The sequence below is a fragment of the Monodelphis domestica genome, chromosome 2 (assembly GCF_027887165.1).
Source record: "Monodelphis domestica isolate mMonDom1 chromosome 2, mMonDom1.pri, whole genome shotgun sequence".
Classification (NCBI taxonomy): Eukaryota; Metazoa; Chordata; class Mammalia; order Didelphimorphia; family Didelphidae; genus Monodelphis; species Monodelphis domestica.
In genome coordinates, this window is record NC_077228.1 from 537,094,949 (window position 1) to 537,112,180 (window position 17,232).

General features: G+C 49.6%; 1 protein-coding gene across 2 annotated transcripts; it reads right to left on the reverse strand.

Moving 5' to 3' along the window:
• Nucleotides 1-1,804: 1,804 nt before the first annotated feature.
• ACKR3 (atypical chemokine receptor 3) lies at nucleotides 1,805-14,976 on the reverse strand. Of its 2 annotated transcripts, none has more exons than XM_007486068.3 (2): nucleotides 14,705-14,976; nucleotides 1,805-3,670 (listed from the first exon to the last, which is right to left on the reverse strand). In XM_007486068.3, the coding sequence occupies exon 2, from the start codon at nucleotides 3,639-3,641 to the stop codon at nucleotides 2,553-2,555; it is 1,089 nt and encodes a 362-aa protein (XP_007486130.1). In that variant the 5' UTR covers nucleotides 3,642-3,670; nucleotides 14,705-14,976; the 3' UTR covers nucleotides 1,805-2,552. The 2 variants fall into 2 exon arrangements, with proteins under 2 accessions (XP_007486130.1, XP_001372691.1); XM_001372654.4 differs by having other exon boundaries at nucleotides 14,391-14,925.
• Between the last annotated feature and the right edge of the window lie 2,256 nt (nucleotides 14,977-17,232).

Here is a 17,232-nt window from a genome sequence, read left to right on the forward strand (position 1 = left end):
TCTCTCTCCCCTTTGTCATAAGGGATCCCTGTGGGAGAGAGGAAATGTAGAGAATGCAAAAATAAATGACATCAAATTGCCTAAAATGATAAAAGGGCAAAATGACAAATATTGAAGTGGCAAAATAAGGATAGTAATACATTGTTGGTGAAACTGTGAACTGATCGAGCCATTTTGGAGAGCAACCTAGAATGATACTTAGAGTTATAAAAATGTGTACACCTTTTGACCCAGTAATACCACTATTAGGTTCATTCCCTAAGGTATCAAAGAAAGGGGAAAATTATGTTCTAAAATCTTTTTAGCAGCTCTTTTTCTGGTGGCAAAGAACTGGAAATTGAAGGGATGTCCATCAATTGGGGAATGGCTGAACAGGTTGTGGTATATGATTGTAATGGAATACTTATGTGCTGTAAGAAATTATAAGCAAGATAATCACAAAAAGTTTTGGAAAGACTTCAACAAAGTGATGCAAAGTGAAGTGAGCAGAACCAGGAGAGTGTAACAACAATAATGCATGAGAGATCAGCCATGAATGAACGACTTAAATATTTTCAGCAAGGCAAGGATCCAGGACAACTCCAAGGGACTCATGATGATGCTATTGTCATGTTATGTATTTAAAAAAATAAATGGGAAAAGGGGAATTTCTAATGAAAAAGTAAACCAAAACATCCAAATGACATCAACTTATTCTAAAATTTTTAAAGAATTCTTTGCTATTGGGGATGACTGCTGGGAGGAGGAAAGATACAAGATAAAAAAGTAAAATATAACAATAAAGATATAGTCTAAAAATAATCCAAGGAAAAAGAAATAAAGACACTAAAAGGAATCTTGACTTCCACCAACTTCATTTTGTGCCTCTCCATGATCATGTTCAATCATACTGCCCTACGGCTATTGAGCACTTATTATTGAATACTATGAATAGAAGCTCTTGATTTTAGACTCTCAAAAATATTGAAACTGCTCCCCCAGGCGCTTTTGTGGAGGGTTATATCTAGTGATACTTACTATATTGGACATTAAAATGTCATTATTTCCTATGAAAATAGTTTTGACCTTGTGGACATCCCCAATAAAGTCTTGGGCGCCATTAGAGGTCTCCAAGCCATGCTTTAAGAATCACTGTTGTAGGGGGCAAGCTCAGTGGATTGAGAGCTAGGCCTAGAGACGGGAGGTCCTAGGTTCAAATCTGGCCTCAGACACTTCCCAGCTGTGTGACCCTGGGCAAGTCACTTGACCCCCATTACCAGCCCTTAACCAATACACAGTATTGACTCCAAGACGGAAGGTAAGAGTTAAAAAAAAAAAGAATCACTGTTGTAGAATATTGTATGTTTGTGTGTCATCCCCCTGCCTCCACCTCCCAAGAGTGCAAGCCCCATAAGAACAGGTACCATGTCTGATTTATTTACTATCTTGATGACAGTAGGATTCAGTAGAAAGCCACTGGCCTCAGAACTGGCGGAACTAGATTTGAATCCTGCCTCTTGGGACTGACTTACCTTGACGTTCTCATGTAATGGCGGCCAATCTATGTATTCTCTTCCAGATCCTACAATATTCACTCCAGGCTGACCCTTAGCTCTTCTCATACCATCCAGTCTCCTTTTTGGCCTAGGCAGATGTTCAAAGAGTGCAGGACAGCAGCAGAGGACAGGTGGGGATGCTGGCATGGGCACACATGCAAAAATTACAATCCAAAAATGAGCTCCATCCCAGTGTTTCTCAGTTGGCTTAACCTCCCTGGGAGTTTCTGTTCCCCGATTCCCCAAAAGGAAATGCCAGACTCGTAGGCTGCCTTTGGATCAAAGACCTTTATTTTCAAAAATAAGTTACAAATAGAACTCTGTAATAAGCCCTCTCTGTTCCTCCTGGGGATCTGGTGACCAAGTTGGCCCACGGTCTTGCGTTAACCCTAACCTTACAATACTGTTCATGCCACAGGCTATATTTTAAAGCAAACAGCTCATGTTTCATGCCCCATGCTAGTGTACGCCACCATACACATATAAAGCTATTGCAAATAAAATATTTCAATCCAGACCAACATATATATAGATAGATATTTATATACATATACTCTCCATCCAGCTAACAATGAAAGTCCTCCTCAGTCATAGAACAGTCAACAACGATCCATGCTAACACTGAAACTATAGCACTCTGGATACACGACTCCAAATAAAAGATAAAAATAGATTTAACTTTCAAATACAATGTATTAAGTACACTGATAACCAGAGAATTGAAAAAAGTCTTAGGTCTTAAATACAATACACCATATAGAATATACACTGGAACTCGGGAACGCTCTCTCACGGTGTCTTCAAGCAGAGCACGATGTCCACAACGGTGCCCAAAGGCTGCGAATGCCAAACTTTCTTTTTCCATGGTCGGGGCTGGCCACTTACGTGGGCACCAAGAAGAAACAAACAGATGACTACATAGGAAACTGACCGGAAGCGGGTTTGGCTTGGCTTTGTGCCCCATGAAAGTCCAGCACGGAAGTTCTAAGGGATGTCTCTGGGGATGGCCGCCCCTGGTCATTTGGCGTTCTGCTCCAAGGCGGAGTACTCTGCTTCCGATACTCTGGAGGCATCGATGAGTTTGGTGAGACCTGTTTTGGCCGAGTACTTGAAGATGAAGGCTTTCATCAGCTCGTACCGGTAGTTTCGATTAATGAAGCTATACAGTACGGGATTGACACAGCAATGCACCAGGGACAGACACTGGGTGACGTGGAGAGCCGTGTAGAGGAAGTTTTCCAGCTGGCAGTTGAAGGGAATAAAGTGGAGGAAGGAGAAGATATCGAGGAGCACCACGGCATGATAGGGGAGCCAGCAGATGAGGAAAACGATGACATAGGAGAAGATGATCTTCTGGCTGCTGTGCTTCTCCTGGTCACCGGAGGCCGTGATTGCTCTGGCCAGCAGGAAGTAGAAGATGGCGATGATGGAGAAAGGGATGATGAAGCCCAGGATCACGGAGAGCAGCTCCATGCCCAGCAGCCACTCCTTGATGCTGTGCTCGGGATAGATGGAGCGGCAGTACGTCTCATTGTTGGCCGCCAACGTGACGGTCTTCAGATAGTACGAGTCCGGCAGGGACACGCAGATGGCCAGCAGCCACACGAGAATACAGATGAGCCGGCGCACGACCTTCTTCTTGTGGCTGCTGGTGTTGCTGAAGTAGGTCACGGACAGGTAACGGTCCACACTCATGCAGGTCAGGAAGAAGATACTGCCGAAGAGGTTGATGGAGAAGATGAGGTGAGCAATCTTACAGGTGAGCTCTCCCATGGGCCACTGGTTGTGCTGGACCAGGGAGACCACCCAGATGGGGATGGTGACGACCACGCACAGGTCAGCGATGGCCAAGTTGAAGATGTACAGGTGAGTTTCGTAGCCTGTTGTCTTGGCCTGGAGATTCACCCACACCACCACGGAGTTGGCAATCATGCCCACCACAAAGATGAAAATGTAAAAGATGGAGAGGGTGTACAACAGGACGTTTCGGCTCGTCGTGCTAGGGCACATGACGGTGTCCACAGTGATGCAATCTCCATTGGGGCAGGTCCAGTTGAGGTCCGTGAAATTCCCGGGTTCCGAGTAATCAAAGGAGAAGAGATCCATGACGACTGGCAAAGACCCAAGTAAACAACCTGCGGAGGAGACAAAAACCAAAGAAACACCGTCCTTAGCAGTCAGGGGCATCACTCATGGGTGCTCCTCTCGCTCACCCGTCCAGATGGTCTTGGTACTTAGCTGATCTTATGGAAGATTGTTATCGAATCTCAGCATTAAGAACCTCAAAGGTCAGAGAGAGAGATGGAGGGAGGGAGGGAGGAAGGAGGGGGACACAGAGAGAGAGAGATCCCTGCCCCCAAGAAGCTTGCATTCTAGTGTTCCCAGGACATTCCAGAGAATCAATCCACAAACCACCTACTGTGTACCAGATACTATACTAGGCTGGACTCTACACAAAATGTAAAAAGAGGAATCGTTTAGTTCCTTCCTGCAATTCACATGTATTTATTGGGGGGGGGGGCAGGGCTAGAGACTTCTTTAACCCTGGTTTACAAATAAAGGGGGGCAGAAAGCAGGCAGTCATTTCTTCTCCCCCCAAAGAAAGAGCAGGGGCTCGCTGTGTGGGTTTTAGTATTTATTAGTATTATGATTACGGTACTGGAGACTTATGACCTCATCGAGTTGGCTGGGAGCCCTGGGTGTGAAATCAACCCAGCACTCTGTGGGCCAAGGAGCTGTCAGGCCCCGGGTCTGTCTTCTGCAGCATAGATGATGACGCGATCCCTCTGCACAGGGGACCCTTGGAGCCATCTCATCTGCTCCTCTGGAGGCCGGGAACAGCTTGAGCTCATCCACAGCTCGCTCGAGATTGCGGCCACAGGCTCAGGCACAAGCCTGACAAATGCCACCCCAGATTCGCATGCAACAAGAAATGGTGGGAAAGCCTGCAGCCCGCCATTCCCCATTCACGTGGAAGCCCAAGACCTCAGCTCAGGGCCACCCTCAGCCTCTAATTAGGGAGAATCCAGGAAAAATGCTCAAAATGCATGGAATGGCGGGAAGCCTCGGTGCCTGGTGCGCATTTCTGGCTGTGGGGAGAAGCGGGGGACTTCAGGAAGCCCTCCTGCTAGCCAGCTGCTGTCTGGGATGGACCCCGTCCCCCGGGGCTTCATTTAAACAGTTGTTTTAAGGACAAAGTATCCAGGGACCAGATGCTTACAAATGCCACCTGTAGACAATCACAGAACTCCCTCTGGAAGGGGCCCTGGAAGCCATCAAGTGTCCCGTCCCCTCGCTTGACAGATGAGGCCCCAAAAAGGGAGAGTGGCTTGCTTTCCCGGGTCATGATGATAGTAGCCAGCAGAGCTGGGATTCAGCCCCAGAAATGAGACGCTAATTCTATTAACTCCTTTTTGCGAAGCAGTCTGATTCTTCCAGGGTCGGAATTCTCTCCCCAAGGTACTGTGGGGAGAGTATCAAGCCCCAAGTCAGGAAAATGAAGATTGGAATCCTGCTGCCTCACACGTGTTGGCTGTGTGACCTTGGACAAGTCACTTGTTTAGTTCATTTTGCCGTTATGTTAAGTGTAAAAGATCATCTACGTCCATTTATGAGGATAAAACTGATAAGAGACACACGAGCTTTGCAAGTCTCATCATTATCATCACTGTTATCACAGAGACCCTTAAAATAGTTGTGGAACTCAAGCCCAAAGCCTGGATCGATCGTGGCAGCCCCTTAATAAAAGCTAGCTGATTGGCTGGCTGAAATGCAGGTCACTCAAAGCTCCACTTCTGCACAGCTAACCCAAGTCCATTTTAGAAATGGGCAAACTGAGTCACAGGTTGCCTAGGGTCACACAGGAAGTGAGTGAAGCTGGATCTGAGCTTGGGTTTTCTTGAATCTACGTTGCTACCAAATCCCAAAGCCCATCCAAGACATGATATTTGACACCGAGTCCTCCGGAACTCAGTTTCCTTATCTGTAAAATGAAGAGGTTGGACTCAAGAACCTCCATAGACCCATCCAACTATCCAGTCTATGATTCTTCCATCTTGCCACCATTCCAAAAGGCCTCTGAGGACAGAGAGTTCCACTCTTTAAACATCTCTAGAAAGATGAGCAGGACCCTGAGTCCTGGTTTGCCAACAGGGCCATTGTCATAGGATCCTAGTTTCCAAATTGGAAATTGCCTTGGATGGTATTGGTCCCGTTCCCTCCTTTTTCTGAGAGAGAAATTGAGGCCCAGGGAGGCTTAGTGGCACTCGGGGCTGTCAGGCAGGGGTGTATGGTATGCAATCAGGAAAGAAGACATCTTAATGCTTTTTTCCTTCTTAAATAATTATCTTGGAAAGGCTTGTTCCTGCCTTTCCTTCCCCTTCTCACCCTCGCCAACATCCATCCCTTTGGGTTGCTGCCAGCTCTCAATGGTCTCAAACCCCAGGGCACTGGGAGAGAAGGGACTTGGAGAACTGAGAAGTAATTGTTTTGTAGTCTGCCTCTGCCCTCTGGGCAATGTTAATTTGATTTGGTAAATCACTGAATTCTGTGCCAAAAAAAATTATTTATACTGACAAGGAACATTTCCCTGCCCCCTCCTTCAGCCTAGCTCTCTCCACATTAAGTATCTTCTGACTGACACCATGGGGATTCAGGCAGCAGGGGTGCTGAGCCTGTTACAGGCTAAAAGGACAGATGGCTCCCTCTTCTCCACTCCAGCCTGGAGACCATTAGCAGCCACCCGAGTTAGCCCAATAGATGGAGTCCTTTCAGACTAGCCAGAAAGGTAAGGCAAGGGGGAAAGAAGAAAAGGGAGGAGAGGGAGAGAGGTAAGAAAAGGGCAAGATGGAAGGAAGGAAGGAAGGAAGGAAGGAAGGAAGGAAGGAAGGAAGGAAGGAAGGAAGGAAGGAAGGAAGGAAGGAAGGAAGGAAGGAAGGAAGGAAGGAAGGAAGGAAGGAAGGAAGGAAGGAAGGAAGGAAGGAAGGAAGGAAGATGGAGTCCTTTCAGACTAGCCAGAAAGGTAAGGTAAGGGGGAAAGAAGAAAAGGAAGGAGAGGGAGAGAGGTAAGAAAAGGGCAAGATGGAAGGAGAGAGGGAGGGAGGGAGGAATGGAAGAGTAAGGAGAGAGAGGCCTAAATGAGCTCTCCTGTTCTCCTGTGCATTTGAAATAAATGTCATCCAATTTTGGAATCTCTATCCTGGGGATATATAGAAGATTCCTTCTGAAAACAAATTAAAACCTTTCCCAAAAAGCAAATTGATTTTAATAATTGAAATCCCTTCTTTACAAAGCATGGGTCTGCTCCTGTGTGACGGAGCAAGTCAATTAAGCCTTTCTGGTCTCAGTTTCCTTATCTGTAAAATGAGGATGATATAATAGCATCTTCTCCCCAAGACTGTTGTGAGGTTCAAATGAGCATATTTATAAAGTGCTGTATAAGCCTTGAAGCCCTCTAGGAATATGAGCTATTATTATTATGGCAGAGTAGAAAGAGTGGGATTAGGAGTCAGGGGACCTGGATTCAAAGCCCAGCTTGTCACTCTCATATTTGGACAAGGCACTTAAAGTCTCTCTGGGAGGCAAGATTAGATGGCCTCTGGGGTCCTTCCTAGCTGGGAGCCTGAGAAATGTATTCAGTCACCATTGAGTCTAGGAGGAAGGAACTACTTCCTGAATACCTACTGCTTCATGAAGAATCTCACATACAGTATTTTTAGTCAGAGTACATTTGCCAAAGGAAAGCCAGACAGAGAGAAAGGCAGAGAAATGGAGAGGCGGGGAGGGAGACAGACAGACGGAGAGAGACAGAGAGGGAGGGAGGGAAGGAGGGAGAGAGAGGGAGGCAGATAGAGAGACATACAGAGACACAGAGAGAGAGGGAGGGAGAGGGGAGGAGAGGAGAGACAAAAAGCCAAAGACAGAGAAAGCTAGGCAGAGGGAGGTTTTCCAGAAACTCCCCATTCATGCTGGAAGGAACCCTGAATAACTCAACTCCAGAGCTAAGGTCTCTTAGCCAACAGAGGCCCAGAGAGCAGGTCAGACCACCCTCTGCTGGAAGAAAGCAGTAATTCGCTCCCCACTGGCTTCATTCTGTGTAGGGACCTACATGACCAAACCTCCCCAGCAGGTCCACCAGTGAGCCTGCAGGCTATTGGTGCAGGCTGATGGCCATTCCAAAGGGAGAGCAAATGAAGAGGAGCTCAACTCCAGCAGATGGGCTGAAAGGCATCTCTCCAAATCGGGGTAGGGAAGCAGGGAGAACCTAGCCCTTTTCATCACTGGGATTGCATGAACTCTCTCAATCCTGAAGCACAGAAGATCAAAAGGAGACCCTCAGACCTTCGAGATCCCACAACTCAGGAGACGATCTGGGCTTCCTTCATTGAATTAAATTAAACATTGAAACACATTAGTGACATAACAGATCATCAGACCATTTGGGCCATGATGGGCACCAGAGCTCCTGAATGAAGCATTTCTATTCCTGCTTTAATCCATCCTAACCCACTTTAGGCATATTGACAAGGAGCTAGCCTACCCGTCCCTTGGCAGCATGGCTCCATTCACAAAATTCTAGCCCAAAGGTTCTTCCCCTTTTGTGCTCCATGGACCCTCTTGGCAGTCGGAAGGTGAAGCTGAGGGTCCTTTTCTCATAAGAATATTTTGAAATGCATACAATAAAATCGATGAGATTAAAAGGAAATCAATGACATCAAAATCCAATTATCCAAATATGGTTTACAAATCCATAAACACCATGTGAATAACTAGCCCCTGATCCAAGTTTGCTCCTCTCTTTTCTCTTCAGTGGTCTCAAAGATGGCAGATCTATGCCTGGTCCTGAAAGTATTGAGGTCACATGAACTGTAACTAGAAGAGATGATCAAAGCCATCAAGTCCATCCCACACATTTTCAGAGGAAGAAACTACCTTGTCCAAGGCCATTGCCCACAGTCAGACGGATAGTAAGTGGCAGGATCCTAGATTTCAAGCTTCGGTGGACCTTTGAGGCAGTCTAGCCCAACCTTCCTCATTTTACAGAGGAGAAAACTGGCCCAAAGAAGTTAATGTCACCTCCCTAGCAAGTTGCCGAGTGGGAATCAAGACTGCTTCCTATCCTTTGGGAATGACAAGAAGGAGAAAATGGTCCATCCTTACTAGAGAAACTGCCTGATGTGGAGGGTTCGGGCATCTGGCCACCTGTCCCCTTCTCAGCATCTTCTTCCAGTGATCCCAAGGGGTCCAAAGCATGTTCATCACAGTGAGAGGAGGAGTGTCATCCCTCAAATGAAAGACCTGGCACCTCTGCAGCAGACACGCCAAAAGACCAAACATTGAATTCTAAAACTCCTGCCTACACACAAATGCTGCTCTCCTCCTCTGACCTATTTGGCTAGAGGATGATGAGAAGCAGGGAGATACAGGGAAAGAGCCCTAGATTTGGAACCAAAAGGATAAGGGTAGAAATCCATTTGGGCAAGTCACGTCTCCCTCATGGATCTCAGTTTCCCTCATCTGTCAAATAAAAGGTTTAACTAAAGTGCAATTTACTCATGTAAACACAATGACCATTATTTTGGTTTTTTTCCAAACAAGGAGAAGTTGTGAGTTGGCATCAAGATGGTGCAGTAGATAGAGCTCAGGACAGGAGTGTGGAAGACTCATTCTTCTGAGTTCAAATCCCATATCAGACCTTTCCTAACTGTATGATCCTGAACAAGGCATTTCATCCTATTTGCCTCGGTTTCCTCAACAGTAAAATGCGCTGGAGAAAAGAATGGCAAACTACTCTAGAATCTTGGTCAAGAAAACCCCAAATGAAGTCGCAGAGTCAGACATGATAGAAAAAGGACTGGACGAAGATGTTGCTGGTAAACTGGAAGCTGTTTGAAGGCAGGGGGTTCTCTGTTGGCTTCTCTCCTCTGCCCCGCACAGGGTCCAGCACTCAGAAGTATCTCATAAACCCTGTTGATGGGTTGATTGTATCTCTGCCACCTAAACCTCCCATCAGGTGATTGACTTGTAGATGAGTGTTGAGTGTTGTTTGACTAAAGAATCGGAAGTTCCCTTCCAGGTTGAACAGGTGGAAAAAACAGCAGTCCTGCCCCCAGAATGCTCCCAGGAGGAAGGGCTGACTTTTCCCTGGGAGATTGTTTGGCCATGGAAATGTAAGCCTCCCAGGGCCACAGGTGCGAGAGGAGACTTCTCTTCTGTGGCCCTGCCCTGCCTTACCCACAGCTACTACCCTTGCTCAGCCCCTCAGTGCCCCTAGGAGTGCTCTGTAGCCAAAGTGCCCCTATCTGTAGTCTCTCAGAGCTTGAATTCTCAGCGATCAAGTTAATAACGACTGTGAAAATGCTACAATTCATCCCGTTACCCCTTCTCTTTCCCTGCCTACTAGCCCCCCCAACCCAAACCACAGAATTAAGAATGGGGAGGAAGCTCAGAGGCCCTGCCGTGGAGCCCCCACAGCCTTCTTTCCCTGACAAGTGGGCATCCAGACATGGCTTGGAGACCTCCAGTAAAGGGGAGCCATTGGACTTTGGGGTGGGATAGGGATGGAGGGAAGGACAAGGTAATGGGTCTGGGGTTACATTAGTGTAAGAAACTTCCTGTCCTAATACAAATGAGCGATTGTTCTGCTACTTCTTCGCGTTGGGTCGGGGTTAAGTGAGTTGCTTGCCCTGGCTCTCCCAGCCTTGAACCCGAGGTCTTCCTGACTGGGGAAATGGCTTTCTGTCTACTATTTAATTATTGGGAAGTTGTGCCTCTCAGAAAGCCTGAATTTTCCTCTTTGCAAGCCCCCTTTTCCCAGCCCCTCTTATTGCTGATTCTGCCTTCTGGGGCCAAGCAGAGTAAATCTAATCCCTAAATCGCACCCTGGCTCCACCTTGCCTGTTAGGTGAAGTGCAGACCCAACTTTTAGCCCAACGTTCTTAAAGCTACCCCAGCCTCAGAGGAGACCTTTGGAGCACTTCCTTCCGCACACAGTGCTTGGCACATAGTAGGCACTTAAGAGACTTTTCCCCTCTCCTTCCTTTCTTTTCTCTGTCCTGGGAGATAGGTTTACTGCTTGATGCGCCAGGATCTGGGGCCAGGCTCCGGGGCTCCCGAATCTGCTGGAAATCCATGCCCGCCTGCCCGCAAGGATGGCCCTGGCAGAGAAGGTACATCGGGCCCAGGCCATCTGCTCCTCCTGCCCAAGCAGGGACAAGTGGTCTGTTTCCTTCCATAGGCAACAATGCAGCCCTCCCACTGCATTCAGGAATGACCCAGGGTGAGCTTGTTTCATGCAAATCAGGGGCTGCCCGGACCACGGGGCATAAATAAACCTTGACCCCTATTCACACAGCGCCAGCACACCCTCCTCTCCCCAGGGCTTTCGGCAGATTTCCCACAAACCTAGAGAGGAAGCTGCCTGGGCTTCACCCCTTGGCCCCGCCCTCGGTCCTTGGCCAAAGCATCATCAGACACACTCAGAAACCTGATCCAGTCTATTGTGCTCCGATGCCCCCCGCACTGCAGACATGATGAGGGTGAGGGGGGAGTGGCCGGGCGGCTCCTGCCAGACCTGACAAGAAAGGCTGCTGTCCACACTGGCAGGCCAGCCGGGGGATTCATTCCCACCCAGATTAGCCCAATGTTGGAAAGGCATTTTACTAGCAGGGCCACCCTCGGGAGCAGGGATTTCCTTTCTTTTTCTTATGTGCATCCTCAGTGTTTAGCATAATGCCTGGCACACAGGAGGTGCTTAATAAATGCTTAGTGACTGTTGATTATTATGTTTTCAGTCAACCCAGCATCAGAGATCTAGGGCTGATGGGGACCTCAGAGACATTGTAGTCCTTGAGGAAAGTGAGGTAGAATTTGAACCCAGGTTTTCTGAGCTCTTCCCACTGTAGTAAGCACTGCCTCTCATAAGATCAGGAAAGGTGTCTGTCTGTCTGTCTGTAAGGGGAGAGGAAGCCAGCTCAGAGAACCAAGCCACCTGGGTCAACTCCCTTATCAGCGTCTTGCCCCACAGTGGTTTACAGCCTCTTCTGGGAGATAGCTTTGCAGCTCAAACTCCACCCAGCTAAGAACCTTTAAACAAAGCTTTGGGCCTCTCTTCCCTTCCTAAGTTGAGGTCAGCAAAGAGCCATTTCCTATTAAACAGAGGTATAAGATCTTTCATTCTGCAGTTCACTGTGGGAAGTCATTTTGGCGTCCAGATAGCAGCAAGTGGTTAATTTAGAAGTCACTCTAAATAATGCCCTTCAGGTAACAAAGGCAGCAAACATTCACAGCTTAACCAAGTTTGCAAAGCCAAGAAACTTTGCTTCTCCATCCCCCACTTTTTATAGAGAGAGAGAGAGAGACAGAGACAGAGGGGGAGAGGGAGAGGGAGAGGGAGAGAGAGATGAAGACAGAGAGAAGGAGACAGGGACAGAGAGGGGGAGAAAGGGAAGGAGAGACAGAGAGAGAAAGATGAGGGAGAAAGAGAGGGAGAGGGAGAGGGAGAGGGAGAGGGAGAGGGAGAGGGAGAGAGAGAGAGAGAGAGGGAAGGAGGGAGAGGGAGGGAGGGAAAGAGAGAGGGAGAGGGAGAGGGAGAGGGAGAGAGAGAGAGAGAGAAAGAGAAAGAGAGAGAGAGAGAGAGAGAGAGAGAGAGAGAGAGAGAGAGAGAGAGAGAGAGAGAGAGAAAGAGAGAGAGAGAGAGAGAACATACCCTAAAACTATACTTTTTCTGACCACTAAAAGCCTTCATATAGAAACAGCTTTTGTCTTCTCGGTTTTCTCAGTTACACTTGATCACAGAAAAGTGAAATCTAAAGTGTAAGTGTGATCTACAAGTTTCCTGGCGTTGCAGATTGGCATCACAAACCACAGACGTCTAGCTGAATGGGTCTTTGAAAGCCATGTAGTCCAGCCCCCTTGAGAGGGGAAGAGGCTTGCTCTGGGTCACACAGGTAAAGTGACACAGAATATCCGAATGCAGGTTCTGTGGTTTGAGATTTAAGTGTTTCTTGAAAAATAACTTGGAGACAGAAAAAGTTACTGTAACCCAAGGAAATCCCTAAGAAAGAACTGAAGTCCCGTCTCTCCTTGGCCAGTCCCTGAAGCCCCTCAGAGCCATTTTTACTGGCTTCCTCAGAGTTGAGCTGGAAACAGGAGCCTCCCTCCCTTCCCAGCTTACAATTGTCACACAAAACCCAACTGTTCCTGATTAGAGAGGGACTCTGCATCCAGAAAGCCCCAAGCTCTCTCCTCCCGGTGGGCTTGATTAGGAGACCCTGATACCTTCTCCTGTCTCTGAGGGCTGTTTCAAATAGTGGCTAAAGCCCAGCTCAGCATTCCTGCCTGACCCAGGTATACCATGCTCTCTGGAATGTGTGTGTGTGTGTGTGTGTGTGTGTGTGTGTGTTTAAAGGTAGGAACGAATCTGTTTTGTATCAGTTTGGCAGCAAAATACAGGGATTGCTCCATTTCCTGGTGCTTTTTTTTTTTTGGGGGGGGGGGACTCTTGGTCTCCAAGGCAGCTGCCTCAGCATCATACCCATACAATAGCTGATCTGTCCACACAACCAAGTATTTATTTTCGGGAGGGAAAATGAAAGGGTTAAGTTGTTTCAAAGGCAGACCCCCACCCACCCACCCCGCTCCCACATGCAAGCAGAACCCAGCTTTGGAAGAGGGGAGAAGCCCCTCAAGCCACTGATTTAAGTCTAGGGGAAAGGAGGGCGTTCATCTGGGGCTCCGCTATAGAAAACTGATCAGTGAAGCCCAGCAGCCAGCTCTCTCCTCCTCCCTTTTCTAGGCCAGCCTATTTGATCTCCGCATTTTCAAGGGATAAATAAAGGGGACACAAAGGCGGCCACTGCCACTGCCCTTTCAGAAAAGAAAGAACCGAAGTTAGCCGAACTCCCTCTGCAAGGCTGAAGAAAAGAAGTTTCAGGGTCTGCCACCAAAGCAAATAGCTTCAAAGGGCTCTAAACCTATTCCATGAGGCCCTCTCCCCCTTCTTAAACCCAATTATCCTGTGGTGAATGGGGAGGGGAGAGCGCTTTTTACAGCTCCCCGTCTCCCCCAAAGGTCCAGGGCACCCTTTTATTGCCCACCCATCCCTGACCTTCATTTCAAAGTGGCTCCAGCATCCCCAGGCTAGCCCAGGCCCGGAAACTTGGAGAAAGCTTCACGGCCTCCCTCTTCCACTTTGCACACTTTTGCATACTTTTAATGCATTTACAGCTGGGGCTAGCGGGCCTTAAGAAAAGGACAACCACTCAAAACAGATGCAAGCAAGCAAGAGCGGGAGTGGGGGTGGGGCTGGGGAGCAGTTGCCATTCCCTCTTAGAGTTGCTTTCCTTCACTAAAGAGGCTCAGAGACCTTTCCCCGCCTCCCAAGCACGGAACTCAAATCTATTCCAGACCCGCTGAAGCCTTGAACGGACATCTCAGTGGAAGAGACTCCTCAGATGCTGCCCAAAGCTCCAGTAAAGCTCTGGGTGCAAAGTGTGAGGCATTAGAAAGCTGCTTAATTGGAGGACGTGAGTTCAAATCTCACCTCCGCCGCTTGCCACCTGTGTGGCCCTGGACAAGTAACTGGCCTTCGTGGTTCTGGCTTGTTGCCTCTGTAAAATGTTGGAGCGAAGCGGCCTGTGTGGTCACTGCAGCTCTGGATGGATGACCCCGCGGAGCCCCGAATGCGGGCTGCTGCTCTACTGACAGGGCTGTCAGTCCCCTTCAGAAAGGGGCGAGTCCCCCGGGAATTCGGAGGAGAGAGCGCGGGAGCGGGGAGGGCATCCTTCGATGATGCCCAAGTGGGATGGAGGCGGGCTGCCCGGGCTTCCCTGCTGGCCGCCCCCCTCCGAGGCTCACCTTTGTCCCCAGCCCTGGGGAGTCACCGTCCACCTTAGCACGGCCGACAGAGAGGGGAACAAAGAGGGGACCCAACTTCGTGGAGTTCTCTGTCCCTGGAGGGGCTGCAGGGAGGTCCCCGGGGGCGCGGGCGCCAGAGCCGGGGGCGTGCTTGGGGAGAAGCAGCTTCCTCTCCAGCCTCTGGGGGGACCCGGGCAGAACACGCCAGCCCCAGCAAACCCCGTCCGAGCGGCGAGGCCGGCTGCCCCGCTGCCTCGCGCCGTCCCGGGCCCCCAGCGAGCCAGTGGGAGAGAGGAGCCCACGGCGAGCCTTACCTGGGAGGCGCCGGCGGGCTGGGCTGGGCTGAGCGGGGCTGGACTGGGCTGGGCTGGGCTGAGCTGTCCGTCCTCGCGGCTCCTGACCCCGGCTGCCCGGCAACTCCGAGAGACTGAGAGCTTGGCCCGGGAGCCGCTGTCTTTATACAGCCCGCCCGGCCGACCGCCCTCCTTCCTCTGCGGTAGGAGACACAGCACCTCCAGCCGGCGACTTAGCAGATCGCACGCGCACACGCGCACACGCGCGCACACACATACACGGGCACACGCACGCCCTAGCGGCTGTGCGCACACTTCTGCACGCTAGTGCAAGGCTCATACACATGCAAGCATGCACGCGCAGGGATCCACGTGCCATCGAGCCTCTTAAGCGCGCGCACAGACCCGCGCGCACGCCGGGGCTCTCTCGGACCCTCTTTCAGAGCTCACATACGGATACACACCCAGGAATGTCTGCTCCTGGAGGCAGGGCTGGGCTCCCTTTGGCTCTGGTATCCCCTGAATCTGGCGCCCAGTAATAAGCGGGTTCATTTTACACATGAGGAAACTGAGGCCAGGGTCGTGAATGACCTGCCCGGAGCCCTTTGCAGAGTAAATGGCAAGGGAAGGCTTTGAATCCGCATCATCTGATTGCAGAAAGCCTTTACCTTGAACCTCCAGGCATCTTCCATTTGAGGAAACTGAGGCACAGATGTGGGGAAGCAAAATGCCTTGAGGTCATAGATTTGGAGCTGGAGAAGCCCTCGGGTCCCTCTAATCCAATCCGAGGCCCCAAGATGGCCTGCTGAATGTAGCAAGGACCCCGGCGGCTCAGTGGCAAACACTAGAGGGCTGGAACCCCAAGCCCACTACATCCCGAGCCCAGATTCTTTTCATGGTATCACACAGCTCCCTAATAAATAGTCCTTAATAAATGTCTATTTGGTTGACACATGCTACATCCGCCACGGACAATCAACTTCCCAAAGCCCGCTTGTCCAGCCCCAAAGAGCCTGCAGTGTCCCAGACGAGGAGGATGGGGGCGGCATGCCCCCTAAACGCTTCCAGTTTACCTTGCAGCGGAAGCCTTCAGACGAGCCACGTCTCAGGTACCCCTCCAGAAATCCCTTTACACACACAGGTCCAGTCACCGCCAGGGCTGCTTCTCTGGGGGCTGTGGGGGCTAATTCATTAATTACTGCCTTTCCCTCCCCGTCTAGGCCAGGGTTTGCGCTAAGCTTATCTACTATGATCCCATTAAGGTCCATTGAAGAAGAAAACAAAACCCCCAATTCTTATCCGGCAGAAGTAACAGTTTGGCTATTTGCAATGAATGGGCCCTGGAGGAAGTGAGAACTGGCCCAGGGGGAGAGGGGGACCCCTCTTCCCAGAGCATTTCCTCCGCCAAACCCTCAGACAGAACTCCAAGTTCACCGGTGCCCTTCCAGCCAGCCCAGGACGAGGCTCCCCTCCACGAATTTGTCCCCCAGATTTGACCCAGGGTTTCTCTCTGCTTGAATCCTTCCTGGACTTTCCAGGCCAGGCGATTCAGGGCTTTGTTCAAAGGGAGGCAGCCTTACAGACTGCTACGGCATCATTCCAGAGAGGCTGTTTATTTTGGGAGGGGGCAAAGCAACCCAGAACCTCCCAAACTGGCCCTTTCAAAAGGAGGGCAGCCCCTGAGGTCTGGTGCTTCCAGAGGAAGTTAAAGACCTGGCAGGGATGCTCCTTAAAGGCAAGGCTTGCCTGGGCCCTTTCCCAAGCCATTTACACTTTGGGGGGGGGGGGGCGGTGTTTGTTGCTTTTCTGGTTCCTGCAAGGGCTGGCAGCTGGTTGGTCTTAACCACTCTGCCCTTTCCTGATAACACAGAGAGTATTGTGCAGACCTTTCAATGCTGTTGGAGCTTCTCTGCAAACCTTCAATCCCAGCCTCTCCTTGATGAGGACTCAGAATGGATCCTACATTTACTTCTCTTCCACTATGTGGCATCTCCCTGTAGGCAGCGGCCTTTGGTATGCCCTATCCCTGGCACATAGTAGCTGCTCAGTAAATGCTTGTTTGATCGGTTCATCAAGAAGCATTTAGTAAGCACCCACTGTTTGCCCAAAAGGCAACAGTCCCTGTTTTTGTTCACTGGACGGACTTTCAGAGTCTAACTCGATCACGGGTGACAGTGATGGGTTGTAATTGGTGGCATTGATGAGAATTCCCAAACCAATAAGGTCTGAGATCCATTAGTATCAGAGGATGTGCAAATCACTGGACTAGGTGCTGGAAATACAATTACCCCGAAATAGGATGGGGGTTCGACTCCCACAGGAGCTTCTGTTCCATTGGGGGAAACAAAGTTAGACTCAGAATAAGGAAAACCTGGGATCAAATCTGCATGACACTTAGCTGTGCAGCCAAGACTTTTGACTGCCTCTCTCAGCCCCAGTTTCTTCATCTGTAAAATGGGGATAAAAATGGCCCCTTCCTCATAGGAATACAGTGAGAAAAGTTTTGTGAGATTCAGGGCTCTGTAAATGTGAGCTATGGTGTGTCTGAA